Source organism: Marmota flaviventris, chromosome 9 (genome assembly GCF_047511675.1).
Source record: "Marmota flaviventris isolate mMarFla1 chromosome 9, mMarFla1.hap1, whole genome shotgun sequence".
Taxonomy (NCBI): domain Eukaryota; kingdom Metazoa; phylum Chordata; class Mammalia; order Rodentia; family Sciuridae; genus Marmota; species Marmota flaviventris.
Genome location: NC_092506.1, coordinates 3,593,469 through 3,609,672, shown reverse-complemented (window position 1 = coordinate 3,609,672; position 16,204 = coordinate 3,593,469). Strand labels below are relative to the sequence as shown.

The 16,204-nt window shown below is 63.0% G+C and overlaps 1 protein-coding gene across 2 annotated transcripts in view; it reads right to left on the bottom strand.

The window, feature by feature from the left end:
* Shank2 (SH3 and multiple ankyrin repeat domains 2) overlaps window positions 1–16,204 on the bottom strand; it is a 341,817-nt gene that overhangs the window by 91,418 nt on the left and 234,195 nt on the right. For both annotated transcript variants that reach the window (XM_071615968.1, XM_027944512.3), the window contains one exon: window positions 15,120–15,244. In XM_071615968.1, coding sequence (XP_071472069.1) covers window positions 15,120–15,244 — 125 coding nt within the window. The remainder of the gene's footprint in view (window positions 1–15,119; window positions 15,245–16,204) is intronic.

The following is a 16,204-nucleotide window of genomic DNA, read 5'->3' as shown; positions in this document are numbered from 1 at the left end:
GAGCCCCGGCGCAGGAGGAGGCAGGGAGGACCCTCCCCGGGGGCCCTCGGGCTCAGGCGTCTGGACCCCAGGATGAGGGGCTGCACACCTGCTGCGTCCACCCATCTGGCCTGTGGCACAGGACGTGACCACCACGGTGCTCCCCAGCACTGAGCGGACCCGAGCCCACTGCAGGGAGGGGGGCAGGGGGCACCCAGGTCCGGCCCCTCCCCATCCCCTTCCATGGCTGGGCTCTGGGTCCTCACCAGGCTATTGACCTCAGGGAGCCTCTGCTCCCTCAAGGTGACGTGGGGACCAGGTTGGGCGTGGACCTTCAGGGTGACTGAGATCCAAGGTGGCCATGTGGTAACCTGCTCGGCAGGGTCGGCGCTCAGTGCACGCAGTTGGCGTCGTTACTGTGACGCCCTGGGACGTAGGGGGTGGGCAGACGCCCTGCACTTGAGTTAGGGAGTTCGATGGCTCAGATCACTCACGTCCCTTCACATGAAAAATAGCGATGGGTCCCTGCAGCTCCTGACCTGCGCCCTCTACGGTCTTGCCTGCAGGAGCTCCAGCCTGTGCCCAGCCTGTCCTGCATGGACAGCAGAGAACGGCACTTGTGTCCCCTTCAGGTGTGCAGTGAGGTCACCTCGCAGGCCCTGGGCTCTGTGGCAAGGAATGGCCACCAGAGGCGAGTCGAGGCACCAGGACGTGAGCTGACCTGATGTGCGCTTTCCCTCCCGCCAGCCAGATGTGGCAGCAAGGAAGCCCCAGCCTGGGCACTGTGTGCTGGGGACGGAGGAGCCGACATTACGGCCTGGAGGACAGCTGCTTCCTGCAGGTGCTCGAGGGGAGCAGGACACAGACCCCCGTTGTGAGATGAACAGTCGCCATTCCCTCCGGGCCTGTTTGTCACAGCGCCTAGCATCAACGTAACCGATGCAAAGTCCGACAGGGTTGAGGTGCTGCGAGCCGCCTCCGACGCCTGGCTCAGGGCTGTGCCAGGCGGAGAGGGCCGCCCCTCCAGTCTCAGGTTCCCACGAGGTCTGACTTTTCTGGGGGACTGAGTTTCAGGCTCTCTTTAGGAGTTCCCAGGCAGGAGGGAGGACCACAGGACAGTGGATGCGAAGCTGGGTGACGTCAGAGGACGAGGGCGGGGACACGGCACATCACCAGTGTTGCTCAGCGAGGCCCTGTGTCACAGGCTCTTCCAGTTCCGGAGTGTTCTCTCCTAAAGGACCCCACACCACATGGTCCATTCTTCCTGCAGCACACGCGACCTCAGCCCACTCTGGCTGGCAGCCGGCCCTCAGGCTGCCGCAGAGATGAACTTTCTTGGTTGAGAGCACCCCGGGGCCTTATAACTGTGATTTCCCGTTCCCTCTGAAGTAAAATCCATAATAGCCGCACTGGGGCGAACGTCCAGGCTGGAGACGGTTCCCAGGGAGTCAGCGTCGGGTGAGTGACAGAGGCCACTTAGCAGCAGCCCAGGCGAGACGGGCCCCCACGTCTCCCCGTGGGAACCGCCGTGCAAACCACGGTGGCTCTGCTCGGCTTCTGGGGATGGCGCCGAACGGCCCGACTGCGACGGGGTTTGGCCCAGGCTGCCTCCTGCGTCCACACCATGTCCATTCCAGCTGCCCCCACACCTCCCAGCAGCGTCTGGGGACAGCAAGTGACACAAGCAGGCCATGGGTTTCCTGGAGATTCCCCTGGCCCAGGAGCAGCACCTTCAGGGGGCGAGAAAGTGGAGCTGTCCCTGCAGCCGAGGCACCGCTGGGGCTGGGAGTCGGGATGTGGCGGCTGACTCCTGTTCAATTGGACAGGAACACAGTTAAAAAGGAACCGTCACTGCACAGAGGAGCTGGGTCCCCTTGGACCCGCCCCTCCTCTCCTGCTCCCAGGTCACCCCGCTGTCACGGGTGCGGAGCTTTCCAGAGCCCTCTCGTGTTCCCTGGGAGGGTGTGAGGGTACAGGCAGGGTCTGTGCCGGTCACAGATGAGACCACGAATACCCTCACAGCACGGCGCCTGCTCCTGTCCCTCCGGGTGGCGCCAGGAGGGCTGGAGGGCTGTGTGCGGTCACGTCCTCTCTTTTCACTTCTGGGTGGTCTTCACTCTTTAACAAGGACTTGTGGGGCCTGGTGCCCGGTGCTCCCTGTAGCAGGCGGGCAGCACCGAGGGTCCCAGCTCTGAGCTCGAGGACCCGGGGGGTCTGCGGGCAGAGGCACCAGCGAGAGCAGCCAGGTCACAGTGGAGTGCAGGGCTGGGGTGGAGGCCGGCCGGCGGGCGGGAGGGCTGGGGGGCGCTGAGCCAGTCTCTGCTGACACGGGGCCGTGTTGGGGGGCTGGGTCTGCTTCAGAGCTGCCCAACAGTGACCTCCTCGTGTTTGAGAAGTCAAGAGACGTCCCTGTGAATCAAGTTCACCACTGCAGGGCTGTGTTTTGAGGCAGGCTGGCCTGTGCTTCCTAGGCTCCACCTCAACCCCCTGCGCTCCCCTGGCCCCTGCCCCGGCCTCCTGGGCAGCCGGGCCCACGGCGCCTGCCCCTCATCCCAGTTGAGAACAAGAGATTTCCCTTTTCCCTTTTGGATGCTGGGTTGACCCGGGGCTTCACGCACACTAGGCACGCGCTCCACCCCGAGCCACACCCCGCCCTGATTGTAAAATTTAAAAAATTGTGATAAACACACATAAGATCCCCCGTCTCGACCTCGTTTAGCACAAGCTCCGGGCGCTGGGCACGTCCACCCTGCTGTGTGGCCATCTACCCCTCCACCTCCTCTGGAGCGTCCCCTCTCCCCAGCCGGAGCCCATCAAGTCCCAGCCCCCAGAGCAGCCCTGGCTCCCTCGGGAAGGTCAGGACGGAAGTTTGCTGGGCCTGGGCCCTGGCTGAGGCCCCGACTTGTGTGGGGGCCAGGGCATCCAGGCTTCCTCTCTGCAGGACGTAGTCCAGGGCCGACGGGGCCTGCAGGTGTCGTGGAGAGGTTCCTGGAAGTCCTCGCAGGCCAGATGGCCATGTCCAGCCTGTGCCCACCCAGACCTGGACACCATGCAGAGTGCCAGGGGCCCAACTCAGGGCTGTGGCCTGCTGGTCTTCACAGGGTCTGCGTCTCGAGGCCTGGGAGAACCAGGGGACCCCGTGCCCCCAGAGACCTGAGGCCCCTGTGGTGGCCGAGGCTCCGGGGCTCACGGGAGCACACCCTGGGCTGGTGAGGCCCAAGTTGTCACGGGCCACACTTCCAGGAGGGAAGGAGAGGGGCCCCTGCTGACAGCCCACCTGTGACTGGTCTTCCTCCTCCCGTACCTGAGCCGCCCGTCCTGAGAGCCCCCTGCCCCACCCTGCCCTGAGGTCAAGGGGGGTGGCCAACCAGCCCCTCCAGAGAAGGGCACGTGGCCAGGCCTGGCCAGTCTGCGGCTCCTTTGTGGGGAGACTCCGCGGGAGGATGGAGCCAAGAACAGGGGGAGCCAGACTGTGGAGTGAGCGCTCGGGTCCCTCCGTGCCACCTGCCATGGCGCGTCGGTGCCTCGTCCCTCTGTGGGCAAGCTGCCCTGGTGTGGTGGCGCCATGTGTGTGCCCCAGTGTCACAGCCGTTCAACCTTGTCCCACTGAGGTTTGAGTGTGTCCCCCCAGAGCCATCTGTTGGGAGTTCAGTCCCCAGATTCACCTGCGGCACTTGGAATGGGGCCTTGGAAGGTGGCCGGGGTTAGACGAGGTCACGAGGGTCGGACCACGAGTGCTGAATGACAAGAGGAGACACTGGGCTGGCTCACCCTCTCTGTCCCACCTCGTGACGTGGTGACACAGCACAGGGCCCTCCACCGATGCCCAGCAGGCCAGCTCCCCAGCCCTGAGCATCCGGCCTGCGGAACTGAAGCACAGCAAACCTCTGTGAACTGCCCGGGGCCGGGCGCTGCGTCACAGCGACAGCAGGCGGAGGTGGCCGCCCCGAGCTTCCGCGTAGCCGAGTTTGAGCACTGCCGTCCTCTGGGGCACACCTAGGCCTGGAGCTGCTGCCCACGTGGTCATTCTGGGTCCACCCAAGCTGCTGGCCCACGGCCCAGAGCCCCCACTGGCCTGGATGGGCGGGTGCTCACTGCTCCCTTGGGAAATGCCATCGTGGAAGCAGCAGAGCTGCAGAGGGAAGGACCCGGCCCTTGATGGAGGCAGAGCTCACCCCACAGGGAGCTCCCCTGCCGGGCGGCACGACACTGGCTGCAAATAACACCGGCCACCATGGTGCCAGCCAGAGGACACTTGCGTTCCCCGAGCCCAGTCAGTGCCAGGCAGCTTTGGGAGTTCGTGTGCATGAACTCACGCTGCGCTCAGTTTAGTGCAGATATTTCTGTCGGCTCCTTTTCCTACATGAGGAGGCTGAGGCACAGAGAGGGGCCTCACTTGCCTGTGGATGCACAGTGAGGGTCAGGCTGTGTCCCGGGCAGGTGGCTGCCTCAGCTTCTCCACTGGGACAGGAGCTGGTGCCACAGTTCAGGCTGGGGTGGGGCGGGTGCTGGGTCACCCCCCAAAAGCTAAGGTCAGCACTGATGGGGGCATCCCTGCAGGCTTCCTGGAGGAGGTGAGAGGAGGGGTCTTTCAATATCAAGAGAGGGTTGGTTTGGGAGAAACCAAGCAAAAGTACCCATCTCCTCATTGGTCCCCCAACTGTGTTATTCTAGAACTTTCTGTACAGCTGGCAGTATCCATTCATACTGCCCTGCAATGTTGGTCGGATATCTGAAATCCCCTGACTTCAGGCCCAGCTGGATCTAGGTGCTCAGCAATTTCCCCAGAATCCCACTCACGTGACCCGAGTGCCACGTCTGGGATCCCAGGACCTCGTGAGGCCAAGCCAGGAGGGTCGCAGGTTCAGGGCCAGCCTGGGCAACTTGGCAGGTAGGATACCCTGAGCTCCCCCAAGTGCCACGCGGGAAGGGAGACACCCAGGAGCCAGACACAAGGACAGTAATGACAGCCCCACTGAGTGGCACCGTCCTGGACGGGTGGAGCCCAGGAGCAGGAAGCAGAGCACAAGTGAGGGGTGTGGTCGCCCAGGGGACAGGTTCCTCCAGGAGACGAAGATGCTCCGGAGCCCAGGGTGGCGGTGTCTGCGCGGCACCGAGGTCTGCTTAATGCCACCGGATCGTGACTTCAAAAGGGGAACGTGGTTGCTTTCTCGGCATGTTCTTCTGCCAGGGCAGAGAGGCAGGGCTTGGAAACCAGGCACGCACGTGGGGAGACGCGTCCCTGGCAGACGGTCGCGGGCCATGGCCCCGCCTGGACGCCACACCCCTCGCGGCCCCGCCCACGTCCTCCTCTGGCCTCCCCTCATCCCTGGCTCTGGTGATTTACACAAGGTGGTAGGAAACCGCGGTGATGTGAGGGCAGGCGGTCACCCTCGCTCAGGGACAGAATCCATGCCACCTTCCTGGGAGGCCCTGGAGGAGGCCCCCCCCCCCGGGACCTCCTCGGAGTGCAGGGACATCGGGCAGGACCTGGATGGCGCAAGGGCCTGCCCACTGGCTCCCTGGGCAGGTGATGGTCAGCTTCTCAGGCCCTGGGGCCCTGGCCCTGGAGGAGAGGAGGGGACTGCAGGGAACCCCTCCCTCTCCAGCCTGCAAGGTCCCAGGGCCCCGCGGCCTCCTGCCGCCCTGAGTGTGACAGTTGGCTTCATCTATTTGAATGACAGACTCACACCCAGGTCTGAGTCACACTGTGACGTCCAGGGTGGAGTGACCCAGGGCCGGAGAGCAGGGCCCTGCTGGGCACAGGCTCTGGCGAGAGACACTCACCAGCAAACCCACGAGTTCAATAAACTCCACGAGCGGCAGTGTGGTGACAAGCCCTGTCCCTAGCTGGGACGTGTGACGGGGGGGTCTGTGCTGTCCAGGAAGGCGGCCAGCACAGGCTTGGTGGGGTGACCGGGCCAAGGAGCCATGGAGAGCACAGGGCAGAGAGCTGCAGGTGAGCAAGGACAGGCCCCAGGCAGGAAGGCAGCAGGCCACGCTGGCGAGGGTGGCGCAGGGGGCGAGCCTGGCAGAGGCAGGGCCTTGGCACCCACGGGAGGGGACAACGAGCTCCCTCAGAGACACGGCCTCCCCGGGGCCAGGGACACAACACGAGGCACGGGTGACGCACCAGTCCTGGAGGGACAGCAGAGCCCTGTGAGTGACCCAACAGGACCAACCTCCCAGCTGCCACACCCGGGGAGAGAGACGGAGGTACAGGGCAAGGGCAGGGCGCCAGGTGGCCGTCCCTGGACTGCACATCGGGCAGGCTCCACCTCCACCACCGCCCCCCAGATCCTCGGCTCTGCCTCCTCCTCCCTCTACAGCGGGGGTCTGGACATCAGCAGGTCACACACGGCCCTGCTGAAATGCCCAGGACAGCAGGATGAGGCCTCCCTGACCAGCTGGCCCGTCCTCTCCATCCTTCTTTCTCCTGCCCTTTCCTGGCATCTCCCAGGTCCCCCTCTGGCCTTTACCCTGACGGGCCTCTGCCTGTGGCTCCCTCTTCAAGGAACCATCCCGAACGCTCGGCTCTGGGTGGTGCTGCATCCCCCAGAGGGCATCTCTTGGGACAGGTAGTGACCCTGGTGGGGTGCTGGAGGCAGGCATTGTGGGGAACTCCCAGGGGGGTGGCCGGGTCGAGGTCTGGTCAAGGTTTGCTGGTGGGGCAGGCGTGCGCGTCCACCACTCATATGAATAGCCTGCTCCTGCTGCTGGCCAGCCCTGGACATTGCGAGGGCAGGCACGGCCCTGTTCAGCTCCCTGACCCCTGACCCAGGGGCTGCCCAGAGGTGTGTGCAGAAGAGCTTGTTAGATGGCCCTGAAGGCCCCGGGAGTGGCTGGTCCAGAGCCCAGGCAGCGAGCAGCTTCTAGAGCCCCGCCCCTTTCTATCCCATCTCTGCAGCTGGCAGTGCCCACCCAGGCTCCAGGGATGGCCAACTCCGTCAGCTAAAGCCCCTACAGGGCACTCAGCACGGCCTTCATTTGTCCACCTACTGGCTCATATCCCGAGACCCCCCAGCGACTAAAGGGCACCAGAGAGAAAGGAGTCCATGAGAGAGGAGTCTGCCCAGTGCAGCAGGAGATGGGCAGAGCAGGAGGGAGGCAGGTGGACAGGACTCCTCTCAGGGGAGCCAACGGTGCCAGACACTGCCCGTGTGGAGATGCCCACTTCACTGCCCCCTGCAGCCCTTGCCCTGGGAGCCTGGGGCGTGTGCAGCCACAAGCTTGGGGGACATGATGTCTGTAAGATATGCCCAAGGACTCAGGACCACCCAGGCACTGGCCAGGCAGGGGTCATGGGTCAAGCTTTGGGGTCAGTCTAGACTCAGACGTCCCTGGGGCCCTGGGCAGCCACTCAACTCTGGCAAGTCTCAGTTCATCATTGTGAGAGGGCGAGCTGTCACTCAGTCATGGGCCTCCATGCAGACAGGCCACGACGGTGGACAGGGAGGGACAGTGCAGGAGGGAGAGTGGAGAGCTGCCGGGAGGCTCCACTGCCCAGTTCTCTGCTTCAGCACCGGGGACAGAGCTGGTGCCTGGGGTTTCAGGACTCTGGACAGAGCCAGCTACCCAGGTCCTTTTCCTACCCTCCTCTGTCCCTTGCTGGCACTGAGCAGCCACACAGCTGTACCCACTCAAACTGGCCGTGGGGCCCTCCCTGGGCCAGCCTTGGCCACGCCTCACCTGGGCCCTCTGCAGTCCTGCCCAGGAAACCTCGGACCCACTGCGGCCCGTGGGCGAGGCAGCTCTGGTGAGCCCCGTCCTGACCCACCTGGGGCATCGCCCTCTCTGCCCTGTCAGCACCTCCCGTGAGCTGCCCATCTGCGTTTCCCCTCTAGCCTGGCACCCGGTGGGCACCCAACTCTGCTGCAGGGACGAGTGCACAGAGTTCCAGAAATGACTTCTAAATCATCAGATGTGCGGAGTCTCGTGACGGCAGGGCCTGTGTGACGTGCTCCACACACACTGCTGCTTACAGGTACCACACTGGGGCCACCGCGGAGCCACGTGCGCCAGCTCACGCACCAGGAGGAGGCAGAGCTGGACCCAAACGCTGCCCGTGCCCTTGACAGAGGCTCCTCCCCGCCCCTCTCCAGCCGGGGGCAGTGCCATCTGCCAGTCCCACGGAGACTGAGCACAGCAGCCACGGTCCCCTGAAGTGATTCTGAGTCTTTTTTTAGCCTGAAATTGAAATCACTGATGCTTCAAATTAGAACCCGGGATGAATGGGCCAGGTCTTCAGACCTGCCACAGCTAAGTGTCCACATCCACCTTCTCAGCAGGACTCTGGGTGGCTCCTCAGCCGGAGCCACCTGTTTCCAGCCAATATGGTCGACAAAGAGAAGGATCCCTTGGTCCAGGAGGGCCGTGTGCAGAAAAGGGGTTCAACCTCCAGGGTGTGCAGTGGCTCCCTCGGAACAGGGGCTCCTTCTGACCCTTGGGGACACAGACCCCAGGCACCTGACTCCAAAGGCTGTGAGCCTCAGGGAGCGGACCCCAAAGGCATGGCTTGAAGCCACAGAACTAGAAAGATTCCACACTCAGAGGGACATGTGTGGCTTCACTTTGACATGAGACCAGCAAGACACTGGCCCTCAGAAGCCAAGCGTCCCTGGGAGCCCAGCTCAGGAGCCTGGCCACCACCTGCCTCCTGGCCCCATCGGCTGGAGCTTCGTCTGTAACTTCGTGTTTTAGTCAGTGTTTTGCGGCTGCGACCAAAAGCCCTGACAAGAAAAACCAGAGGAAAGTTGACTGTGGGTCTTGTGGTTTCAGAGGTCTCAGTTCCTACATGGCTGGCTGCACGGCTCAGGGCCCGAGCGGGGGCAGGACACTCAGCAGCGGAGTGTGGCTGAGGAAAGCAGCTCAGGACGTGCCACCAGGAAGCAGAGAGAGAGAGAGACTTCACTTGCCAGACACAAAATATCACGCCCCAGTGCCACCTGCGCCAGCCCCCCGCCTGCCTACAGGTACCACCCAGTTAACCCCATCAGGGCGCCAATCTGTGGTGTGGTGAAGACTCTCCCAACCGAGTCATTTCAATGCTAACCTCTCGCCCTGTCTCACTCGGGAGCTTTCGGGGGACATGTCACACTTAGTTATTGAATCGTCACTCGAAACTGTGTGAATAAGATCCACAGGGCTTTTGGAGGATCTGGGGTTGGACTGAATTCCTCTGTTGGCCACTGGGACCCCCAGCAGGACACGTGACAGTCTCTCATGGTAACCCAGAAGGTAAGGTGGGGAATGTGCACTGTGAAGTGTGGCCGGATGCTCAGCTGAAGGGTCCTGGCAGCTGAGAAGCCACAGAGGCTCGGGCCTGGGCCCCTGGGTTTGTCATTGGAGGGTAAATGGGCACGGAGAAGGGAATTCCAGGATTATCTAAAAGCCAGCCCTGTGCCAGAACAGCATGACGCAAGGTGGCGGGCACCCCAGGAGCAGAGGCTCCGTCCAAATCAGGAGGCCGCCTGCCAGGGCGTCAGGGCAGGGGACGGGAGCAGGTGCCCGCACTGGCTGTCACCCTGCAGTGAGATGCAAGGGGCCACCACAGCCAGCATGACCTCAGTGGACAGGGCCCGGCTGTAGGTGGTGGCAGGGGGTGGGTGCTTCACAACTGCTACGTGCTCGAGTGGCCGCGGGAACAGTCGTCTGTCATTGTTAAAACTGACTATTATGTGCTCAGCTAACGCTGCTCGGCCTCTCCTCTGAGTCAGACATCAGCAACAGACACGCGGATCAACAGCGAGCACCCCCGGGCCAGCCCCACGCGGCACCGTGCCCCGCGGCCTCCATACGGAGAGCCTGGGGCCTCACGTGGCTCATGGCAGGTGCCGGTGCTCCCGACCCCCCATTTCACCAAGAGGGAAACCAAGACCCCAGCGAGTCCACGCTGCTGAAGAACGTGGGCCAGGACAGGTCGGGGGAGCTGGCCTTCACTTCCTTCCCTCCAGGTAACGGTGCGCTGTCCCAGGGCTTGCAACTGGCCATCTCGCCAGCTGTGCTGGGGGCAGCGGTTGAGGCGAACATGCCCGGGAGTCCAGATTACACTTCCGAGTCCCTCCTCAAGTTCCAGCCCAGGAAACACGACCCCTCTCGCGTGGCCTCTGAGGACAGCCCCGCGGCCTCCCTCTCAGCCTCCTCGGCCCTCTCAGCCTCCTCCCTCCAACACAGCCGATTAGAAAGCCGCTCGGCAGCATCGACCTCTAGTGCGAGTGTTTAATACGAGGAAAAGTAATTAGCAGCCCGAAGTGTGGCTTCCCGAGGACGAAGGGTATTAACCGCCTGCTATAATTGCAAGGGAAAACCTATTTAGGGAAATTAACACAAAAACGAGAGGGGCCACTTCAGGGCCAAGAAAACAATCACAAAAACCACAGGAGTCTTCTCGGCCCTGGGTGAGGCTGGCGGGGAAGCCCCGGAACAAGACTTGCTCCTCCCAGACCAAATGACGCCCCTCCCCAGAGTGGACAGCCCCCCAGGAAAGATCTCCCCATTGATGAATGAACACCCGTCCACCATAGGTGCTGAGGAAAGTCCGAGACAGCAGGGTCCGGAGACAGACGAGGGTGCAGCCCCTCTCCCAGGGACAGTGTGTCCTTCCCTCCCCGTGGCCCTCTCAGGGGAGTGGTGACAATACCACGCGACCATCTCACGTTGGTCCTGGGAGCTCCTGGGAGGAATAATTTCTAATGTTCTCTTAGGAATCCGCACCCGTGTCTGCCGGCCCCCGGCTGCCCCTCGGTCCTGCTGCCCTGTGATCCCTGCCTGGCTGTCCGGGCTTCTCTGAGGATGGATCCCAGACGCCAGAGTCCCAGGTCAGCTCCGTGGGTCCTGTAACACACTGTCATGTCGATCTCTGCAGAGCGCACGGCAGCTGGTTCACCTGGCAACCCCAGGGTGTTGTCACCGGCAACAGCTAGAGTGACGAAGAAGTGCTGGCTGATTCCAAACGAGCCCGGCTCCACCGTGGGGTCTCTTCTTCCCTTGGCCCCTTTATACATCAGCACACAAGAGTCTCGGGGGCCTGTGAGCTGGGCCTGACGCCACTGTGTCAGCCGCCCTGGGCCGGGTCCCCCCCTCCAGCCACCAGCTGAGTGGCCACGACCCTGGGCAGGTCATCTGGCCTCCGTGTGCCTCAGTCCCCTCATGTTTCAGATGGTGCCCACAACGGAGGACATCTATGAGGACTGCTATGGACCAGAGGGCACAGCACAGGGCCGGGCAGGGACATCAGTGGCCACAAAGGACTGGGTCTCCTCTGATCTTTGTTGTAGGTGCTGTCTGCCCTTTGGACACTGACCGTGGAACTGCCTTATGGACTATTTTTGAGATACAGGATGTGTTCTTCTTCTTCTTCTTCTTTTTTTTTTTTGGTATGGGGACTTGAACTCAGGGGCACTGGACCACTGAGCCACGTCCCAGCCCTATTTTGTATTTCATTTAGACACAGAGTCTCACTGAGTTGCTTAGTGCCTCGTTTTTGCTGAGGCTGGCTTTGAACTCGCGATCCTCCTGCCTCAGCCTCCTGAGCCCCTGGGACTACAGGCGTGTGCCACCACCTCTGGAGAGATCCAGGGTGTTCTAGTTACGAAGGAACTCTAGGAAAGGCTTAAGTGTCCAAGCGGGGTGCGTGGAAGGACAGCTGATCCTACGCCAGGCTAGCACGGTTTCTGGGTCTACGTGGGACCCAGAGACTGGATGGAAGGCCAGGGACCAGGTTCAAAATGCCAACTTGCAAGGCCAGCAGTGGTCACCCTGCCTGCCCCCGGGGCCCAGCAACACTCTAGCACCCAGACCTGGAAGCCTGGGCTCCCATCTCATGGTTCTGAGTCAGCAGGTGGCTGGGGCCTGGGCGACTCCCCTACCCAGCCACAGCAGCAGGACAGTCTGACTGTAGCCCTGCAGGATGGAGGGACAGCCCGACCTCCACCCGCGAGCCCTCCGCATCCTCCTGAGGACTCCCGTAAACTTGGAGGTGACCTCTGACGTCTCCCGCCCCATCCACTGGAGCAAGTTGGCCTCCCATGACAACCTCCAGGAGATGGCAGCCAACAGCCCCAAGCCAGCGCCTCCTGGAAGCTCTGCCCACTGTGAACACCAGTGTGGGCAGGTGTCCCGTTGTCCCCAAGGGCCAGGGCCTTTCCTGGCAGGTGGCGTCCCTGCCTGTACATCTGACCTGCAGGACAGAACTTGCCCTGCTCCCCCGCAGCCTCCCAAGCCTCCGGGCCCTCTCCTGGGTGGCTGCCACCTCACCAGCACTGCCAGGAGAGCCAGGGCACCGGCCTCAGGGGCTGCAGCAGGGAGCAGCCATCCCTCAGGCCGCGGCCCCAGCCCCACACCCCCTGCCACCTCTGAACCTCTGCTTGTACTAAGCATGCTCTGGTTTCCTCGTCATTATTCCCCAAACGATATCATATGACAACCACTGACCAAGTGTTCATGTTGCATTAGGTGTCACGAGCAGCCCAGGGACAACTGGTAGTGCACGGGAGGTGGGGGGGAGGCACCTCGGTCACAGGCAGACACACACCGTTCACGTGTGAGCACACCCTGCCGTTCCACACGTGGGACTGGAGCATCCCCTGGGGTCCTGGGGCCCGCCCGAGGATAGGGACAGAAGATCACACACAGCCCTGCAGGGCCACTGGGCCGCCGTGACCAGACGTCCTCACCCACGGGCGCACGCACCCCCCTCACCTCTGAGAGCGAGTTCACAGAGCGCACACTGACACCGTCTGTCCCTCGTAATCCCCAACCTGAAGGTAGCCAGTCACAGGGAATTTACCCCAAGGGGTGGGGATCAAAAAATCCCCCAAAAAACAAAAGACGAATTTCCCAAGGCCTCCGCGGGGGAGACGGTGAGCCCCAAGGCCATCAGGCGCGACAGGAGGCTTCATTACGGGTCCAGTGCCCAGCACGGTGACGGGGTCAGGGCGGGCTGACAAAGTTAGAGGACAGAAAATGGAGTTCCGTGGGCGCCGGGGACTTCAAAAGCCGACGCTGTCTTCAGAGGAGGCCGCTTGGCCCGTGGTTCAGACCTCAGCGTGCGTTTTACAGAGAACATAAAAAGCCTGACATACTTTCGAGGCTCTTTCAAGCAACAGAGGGAAGAGCAGGTCTGCCAAGGGACATGGGGGACAAGGACCTGAGAGCTCAGAAATGCCACCGACTCTAGGGGTGGCCTCAGGCCAAGGCGGACATTCACTGGGACCCGTGAGGCCATTTCAGACCATCCCCCCAAGGTCGGAGCTTCTCGCTGCTGGGGACCACACCTCGGGGGACTAGGTGCCCTGTGGCCAAGTCCAGGGGCCAGGAGGCCACAGCAGGGGTCCTCCGCGCACCTGCCAGCACCCAAGGGGGAAGAGGACTGGAAGGAGGCGGGTCCCTCTAGGGGACGGGCCCCTGTACCCTGCGGACCCCGTCAGTGCTCAGGCTGCAGTGACCAGTGGGGACTGTGCCAAGGAGGCCAGGTCTGCCTTAGGTCACGGGGGACACCGTGGCTCTGACGCAGCCCTGATGTGCCTCGGGGCCAGCCGTTCCTAGAATCCTGGAATCCAGAGGTTCCCCCAGACGGAGACCTGCTCCAGAATGGCAGGGGCGTCTTCATGAAGCAGCTTGAAGGCGACACCAAGGGGCTTGAGAAGGAGCCCGGACCCCAGGAGGCGTCAGCCCAGCAGGACGGCCCCCTCCGGGCCCTGGGGCTGGGTCCAGGCGCAGCAACGCCCGCCCGCCTCCAGGAGGCCAGGCTGCCCGGGCTCTGCCTCAGCAGACCAGGTTTCTTTGATCCAGGAAACAATCCAAGGAGCCAAACAAGGGCGGGCGGGAAGCTCCTGTCCTCCCAGCTCCGTTCATCACTGAAAACCCAGAGCCGCACCAGCGCTCCGCATGGCCCTGCTCCACACACAGGCTCACCATTCACAGACAGGCCGCCCGCGCCCAGGCCACGCCTCCCCCTCACAGGAAGGGGATTTACATCACAACTGCATCCTACAGAAGATGATTCAACCCAGGCCTGCCTTTTCAGGAGGGTTACAAACCCAGGGAACCCAGGGGGCCGCTCTGAGGGGCCTCGACCGCCCCAGCTCCCAGGGACCCCAGTTAGCGCACTCTTACCACAGCCAGGCTCTGGGGGTCGAGGATGACCAGGGGACACACCTCTCCACCTGGCCTGGCCCTGCAGTTTCTGCTCTGGGTTCCTGTCAGCCTCTCAGGGTCTTGGGAAGGCTACAGAGATCCTGGCTGGCACGGCAGTCAGTCCCAAGATCAGGCATCACGCAGGGAAACGGCTTCAGGGGGCTCTGGCGCCAGGGTGGACGTGTGCTACCACCAGTGGCAGGTCCCCCACGTGGCGGGCAGGCCTCCTACCCGCCTCTCCCACCCACTGTGGCTCTCTGATCCAGGTGAGCAGGGCTCAGGTTTAACACAGGGGAACACCTAAGAGATGGGACCTCCCACCGAGGGCCATCCAAGTCCACCGAAACCGTTGACAATGACCGTTTCCAACCTAGGACACATCCTTCTGTTCTCCAGAAGAGTAGCACATCCCTTCAGGTGGAATGGAAAGCAACACTGAAATCTGCAGAGGCCAGGGCTCGGACGCACTAGGGACTCGACACCCCACACGGGTTCGCGGGCCGGGGGGCTCCCACCAGGGGCATTCTTCAAAGTGGCGCCTCTGAAAGGAGGAGCGGTTTCCAAACTTCCGGGCACACGGGCTCCTCCCGTGCTGTCAACTCCAGCCACCCTCTCGCCACGCTCCTTGGTCTTTGAAGACCAACGTCCATCCAACAACGGTAAATCAATCAACTTCTCAGCCACAGACCACAGGCCCTGCCGACTTCCCTGGACACAGCGCCACACAACCGAGCCACCCAGGGAGCCACAGCACACGTCCCCAATGTCACGGCAGCCGTGTCCCTTCTTCCTAGCTTCTACAAGACCCACGTTCCACATTCACTTCCAAGGACTCCCAGCCGGAGCCCAAAGGCAGCCCCGACACAGGGCCACAGGTGGAGGCAGCCCCACGGTGGCCGCTCCAGGGCACCCGACTGCGCCGGCTGGGGGCCTCCTCACGGCCCTCTCCCCACGGAGAGTCGGCGCTCTCCCCAAACCAGAAGGCGCAGACAGCGAGTTCCTACCTCGATCAGGAAGTCCCCGGTCCTCAGCCCGGCCTGCCAGGCCACCCCGCCTTCGTCCACGGACTCCAGGTACTGCAGGGCTGGGAACGCCGGTGTTGGCGTGAACTCTTCAATGGGGGTGTCGGCTGGGAAAACAAGAGGCCCCTGGTCACCAGCTGAGCCCCACGCCCTGCCCGCTTCCCCAGGGACCCTGGCGGGGAGGGTCCTGCATCCCCTGCCGGGAGGGGTGGTCCCAGCCCACTCTCCTGGGGGAAGGGCCGGAGCCTCAGGCCTTGGCCAACGCCAGCCCGGGCCGTGGCGCCAACTGCACGAGGGCGCCTCCACCATGTTCCTGGGCCTCCCTGCCGGAGCCACAGAAGAGCGTGCTTTGCGGTACATGTCTACACGCCTGTCATTTTCTTTAAAGCGCCAGTGACTAAACATTTTCAGTTCTAAAAATGGAAAAGTTCCTCCCCTACCACAGGGCGCTGAGAAACTCCGCTCAGAGGCACTTGCCAATTTCACGTCTACGCAGACTCGCGGGCCAGGGCATGCGTCGCGGAACATGGGTGCAACAGAAGGCTGACCCCTCGGGGGGGGGGGGCTGCAGATTTGGAATCTGCTGGTCAGCCCTCTCCAGGGGGAGCCTGGCTCTCGGTGACCACTCTGTGGCCATGGCACAGGAGGGCCGGGCCTCCACCTTCAGCAGAGCAAGGCTTGGTGTCTGGGGCCCACACAGCTGCCCCATGGAACTCGAGGGCAAGAGAAGGACTTTCCTGGCAGTCAAGAGGGGCGGGGGCGGGGGCGGGCAGAGGCCGGGAAGACGCCCAGGCAGGGGGAGGGGACGCCCGCAGACGGCAGGACTCTCACATGGGAAGAGTCAGCCTCCCTCTGCACAGACCTCTGTGGGCCGCCTGCGCCCACAGCAGGTGGGCAGCCAGTAGGGAGGAGGCTCCCTGGGCTCAGTGGGGCCCAGCAGGGCAGCGCGGCTCCGGGGGGAAACTTCCCCCTGGCTGAGCCACACACGCGGTGGGCAGATGTCTCCCCTGGTGGGGGGTGCCATTTTGTCTTAGTTTGGAAGGGAAGTCCCCCACTTCCAAGGGCAG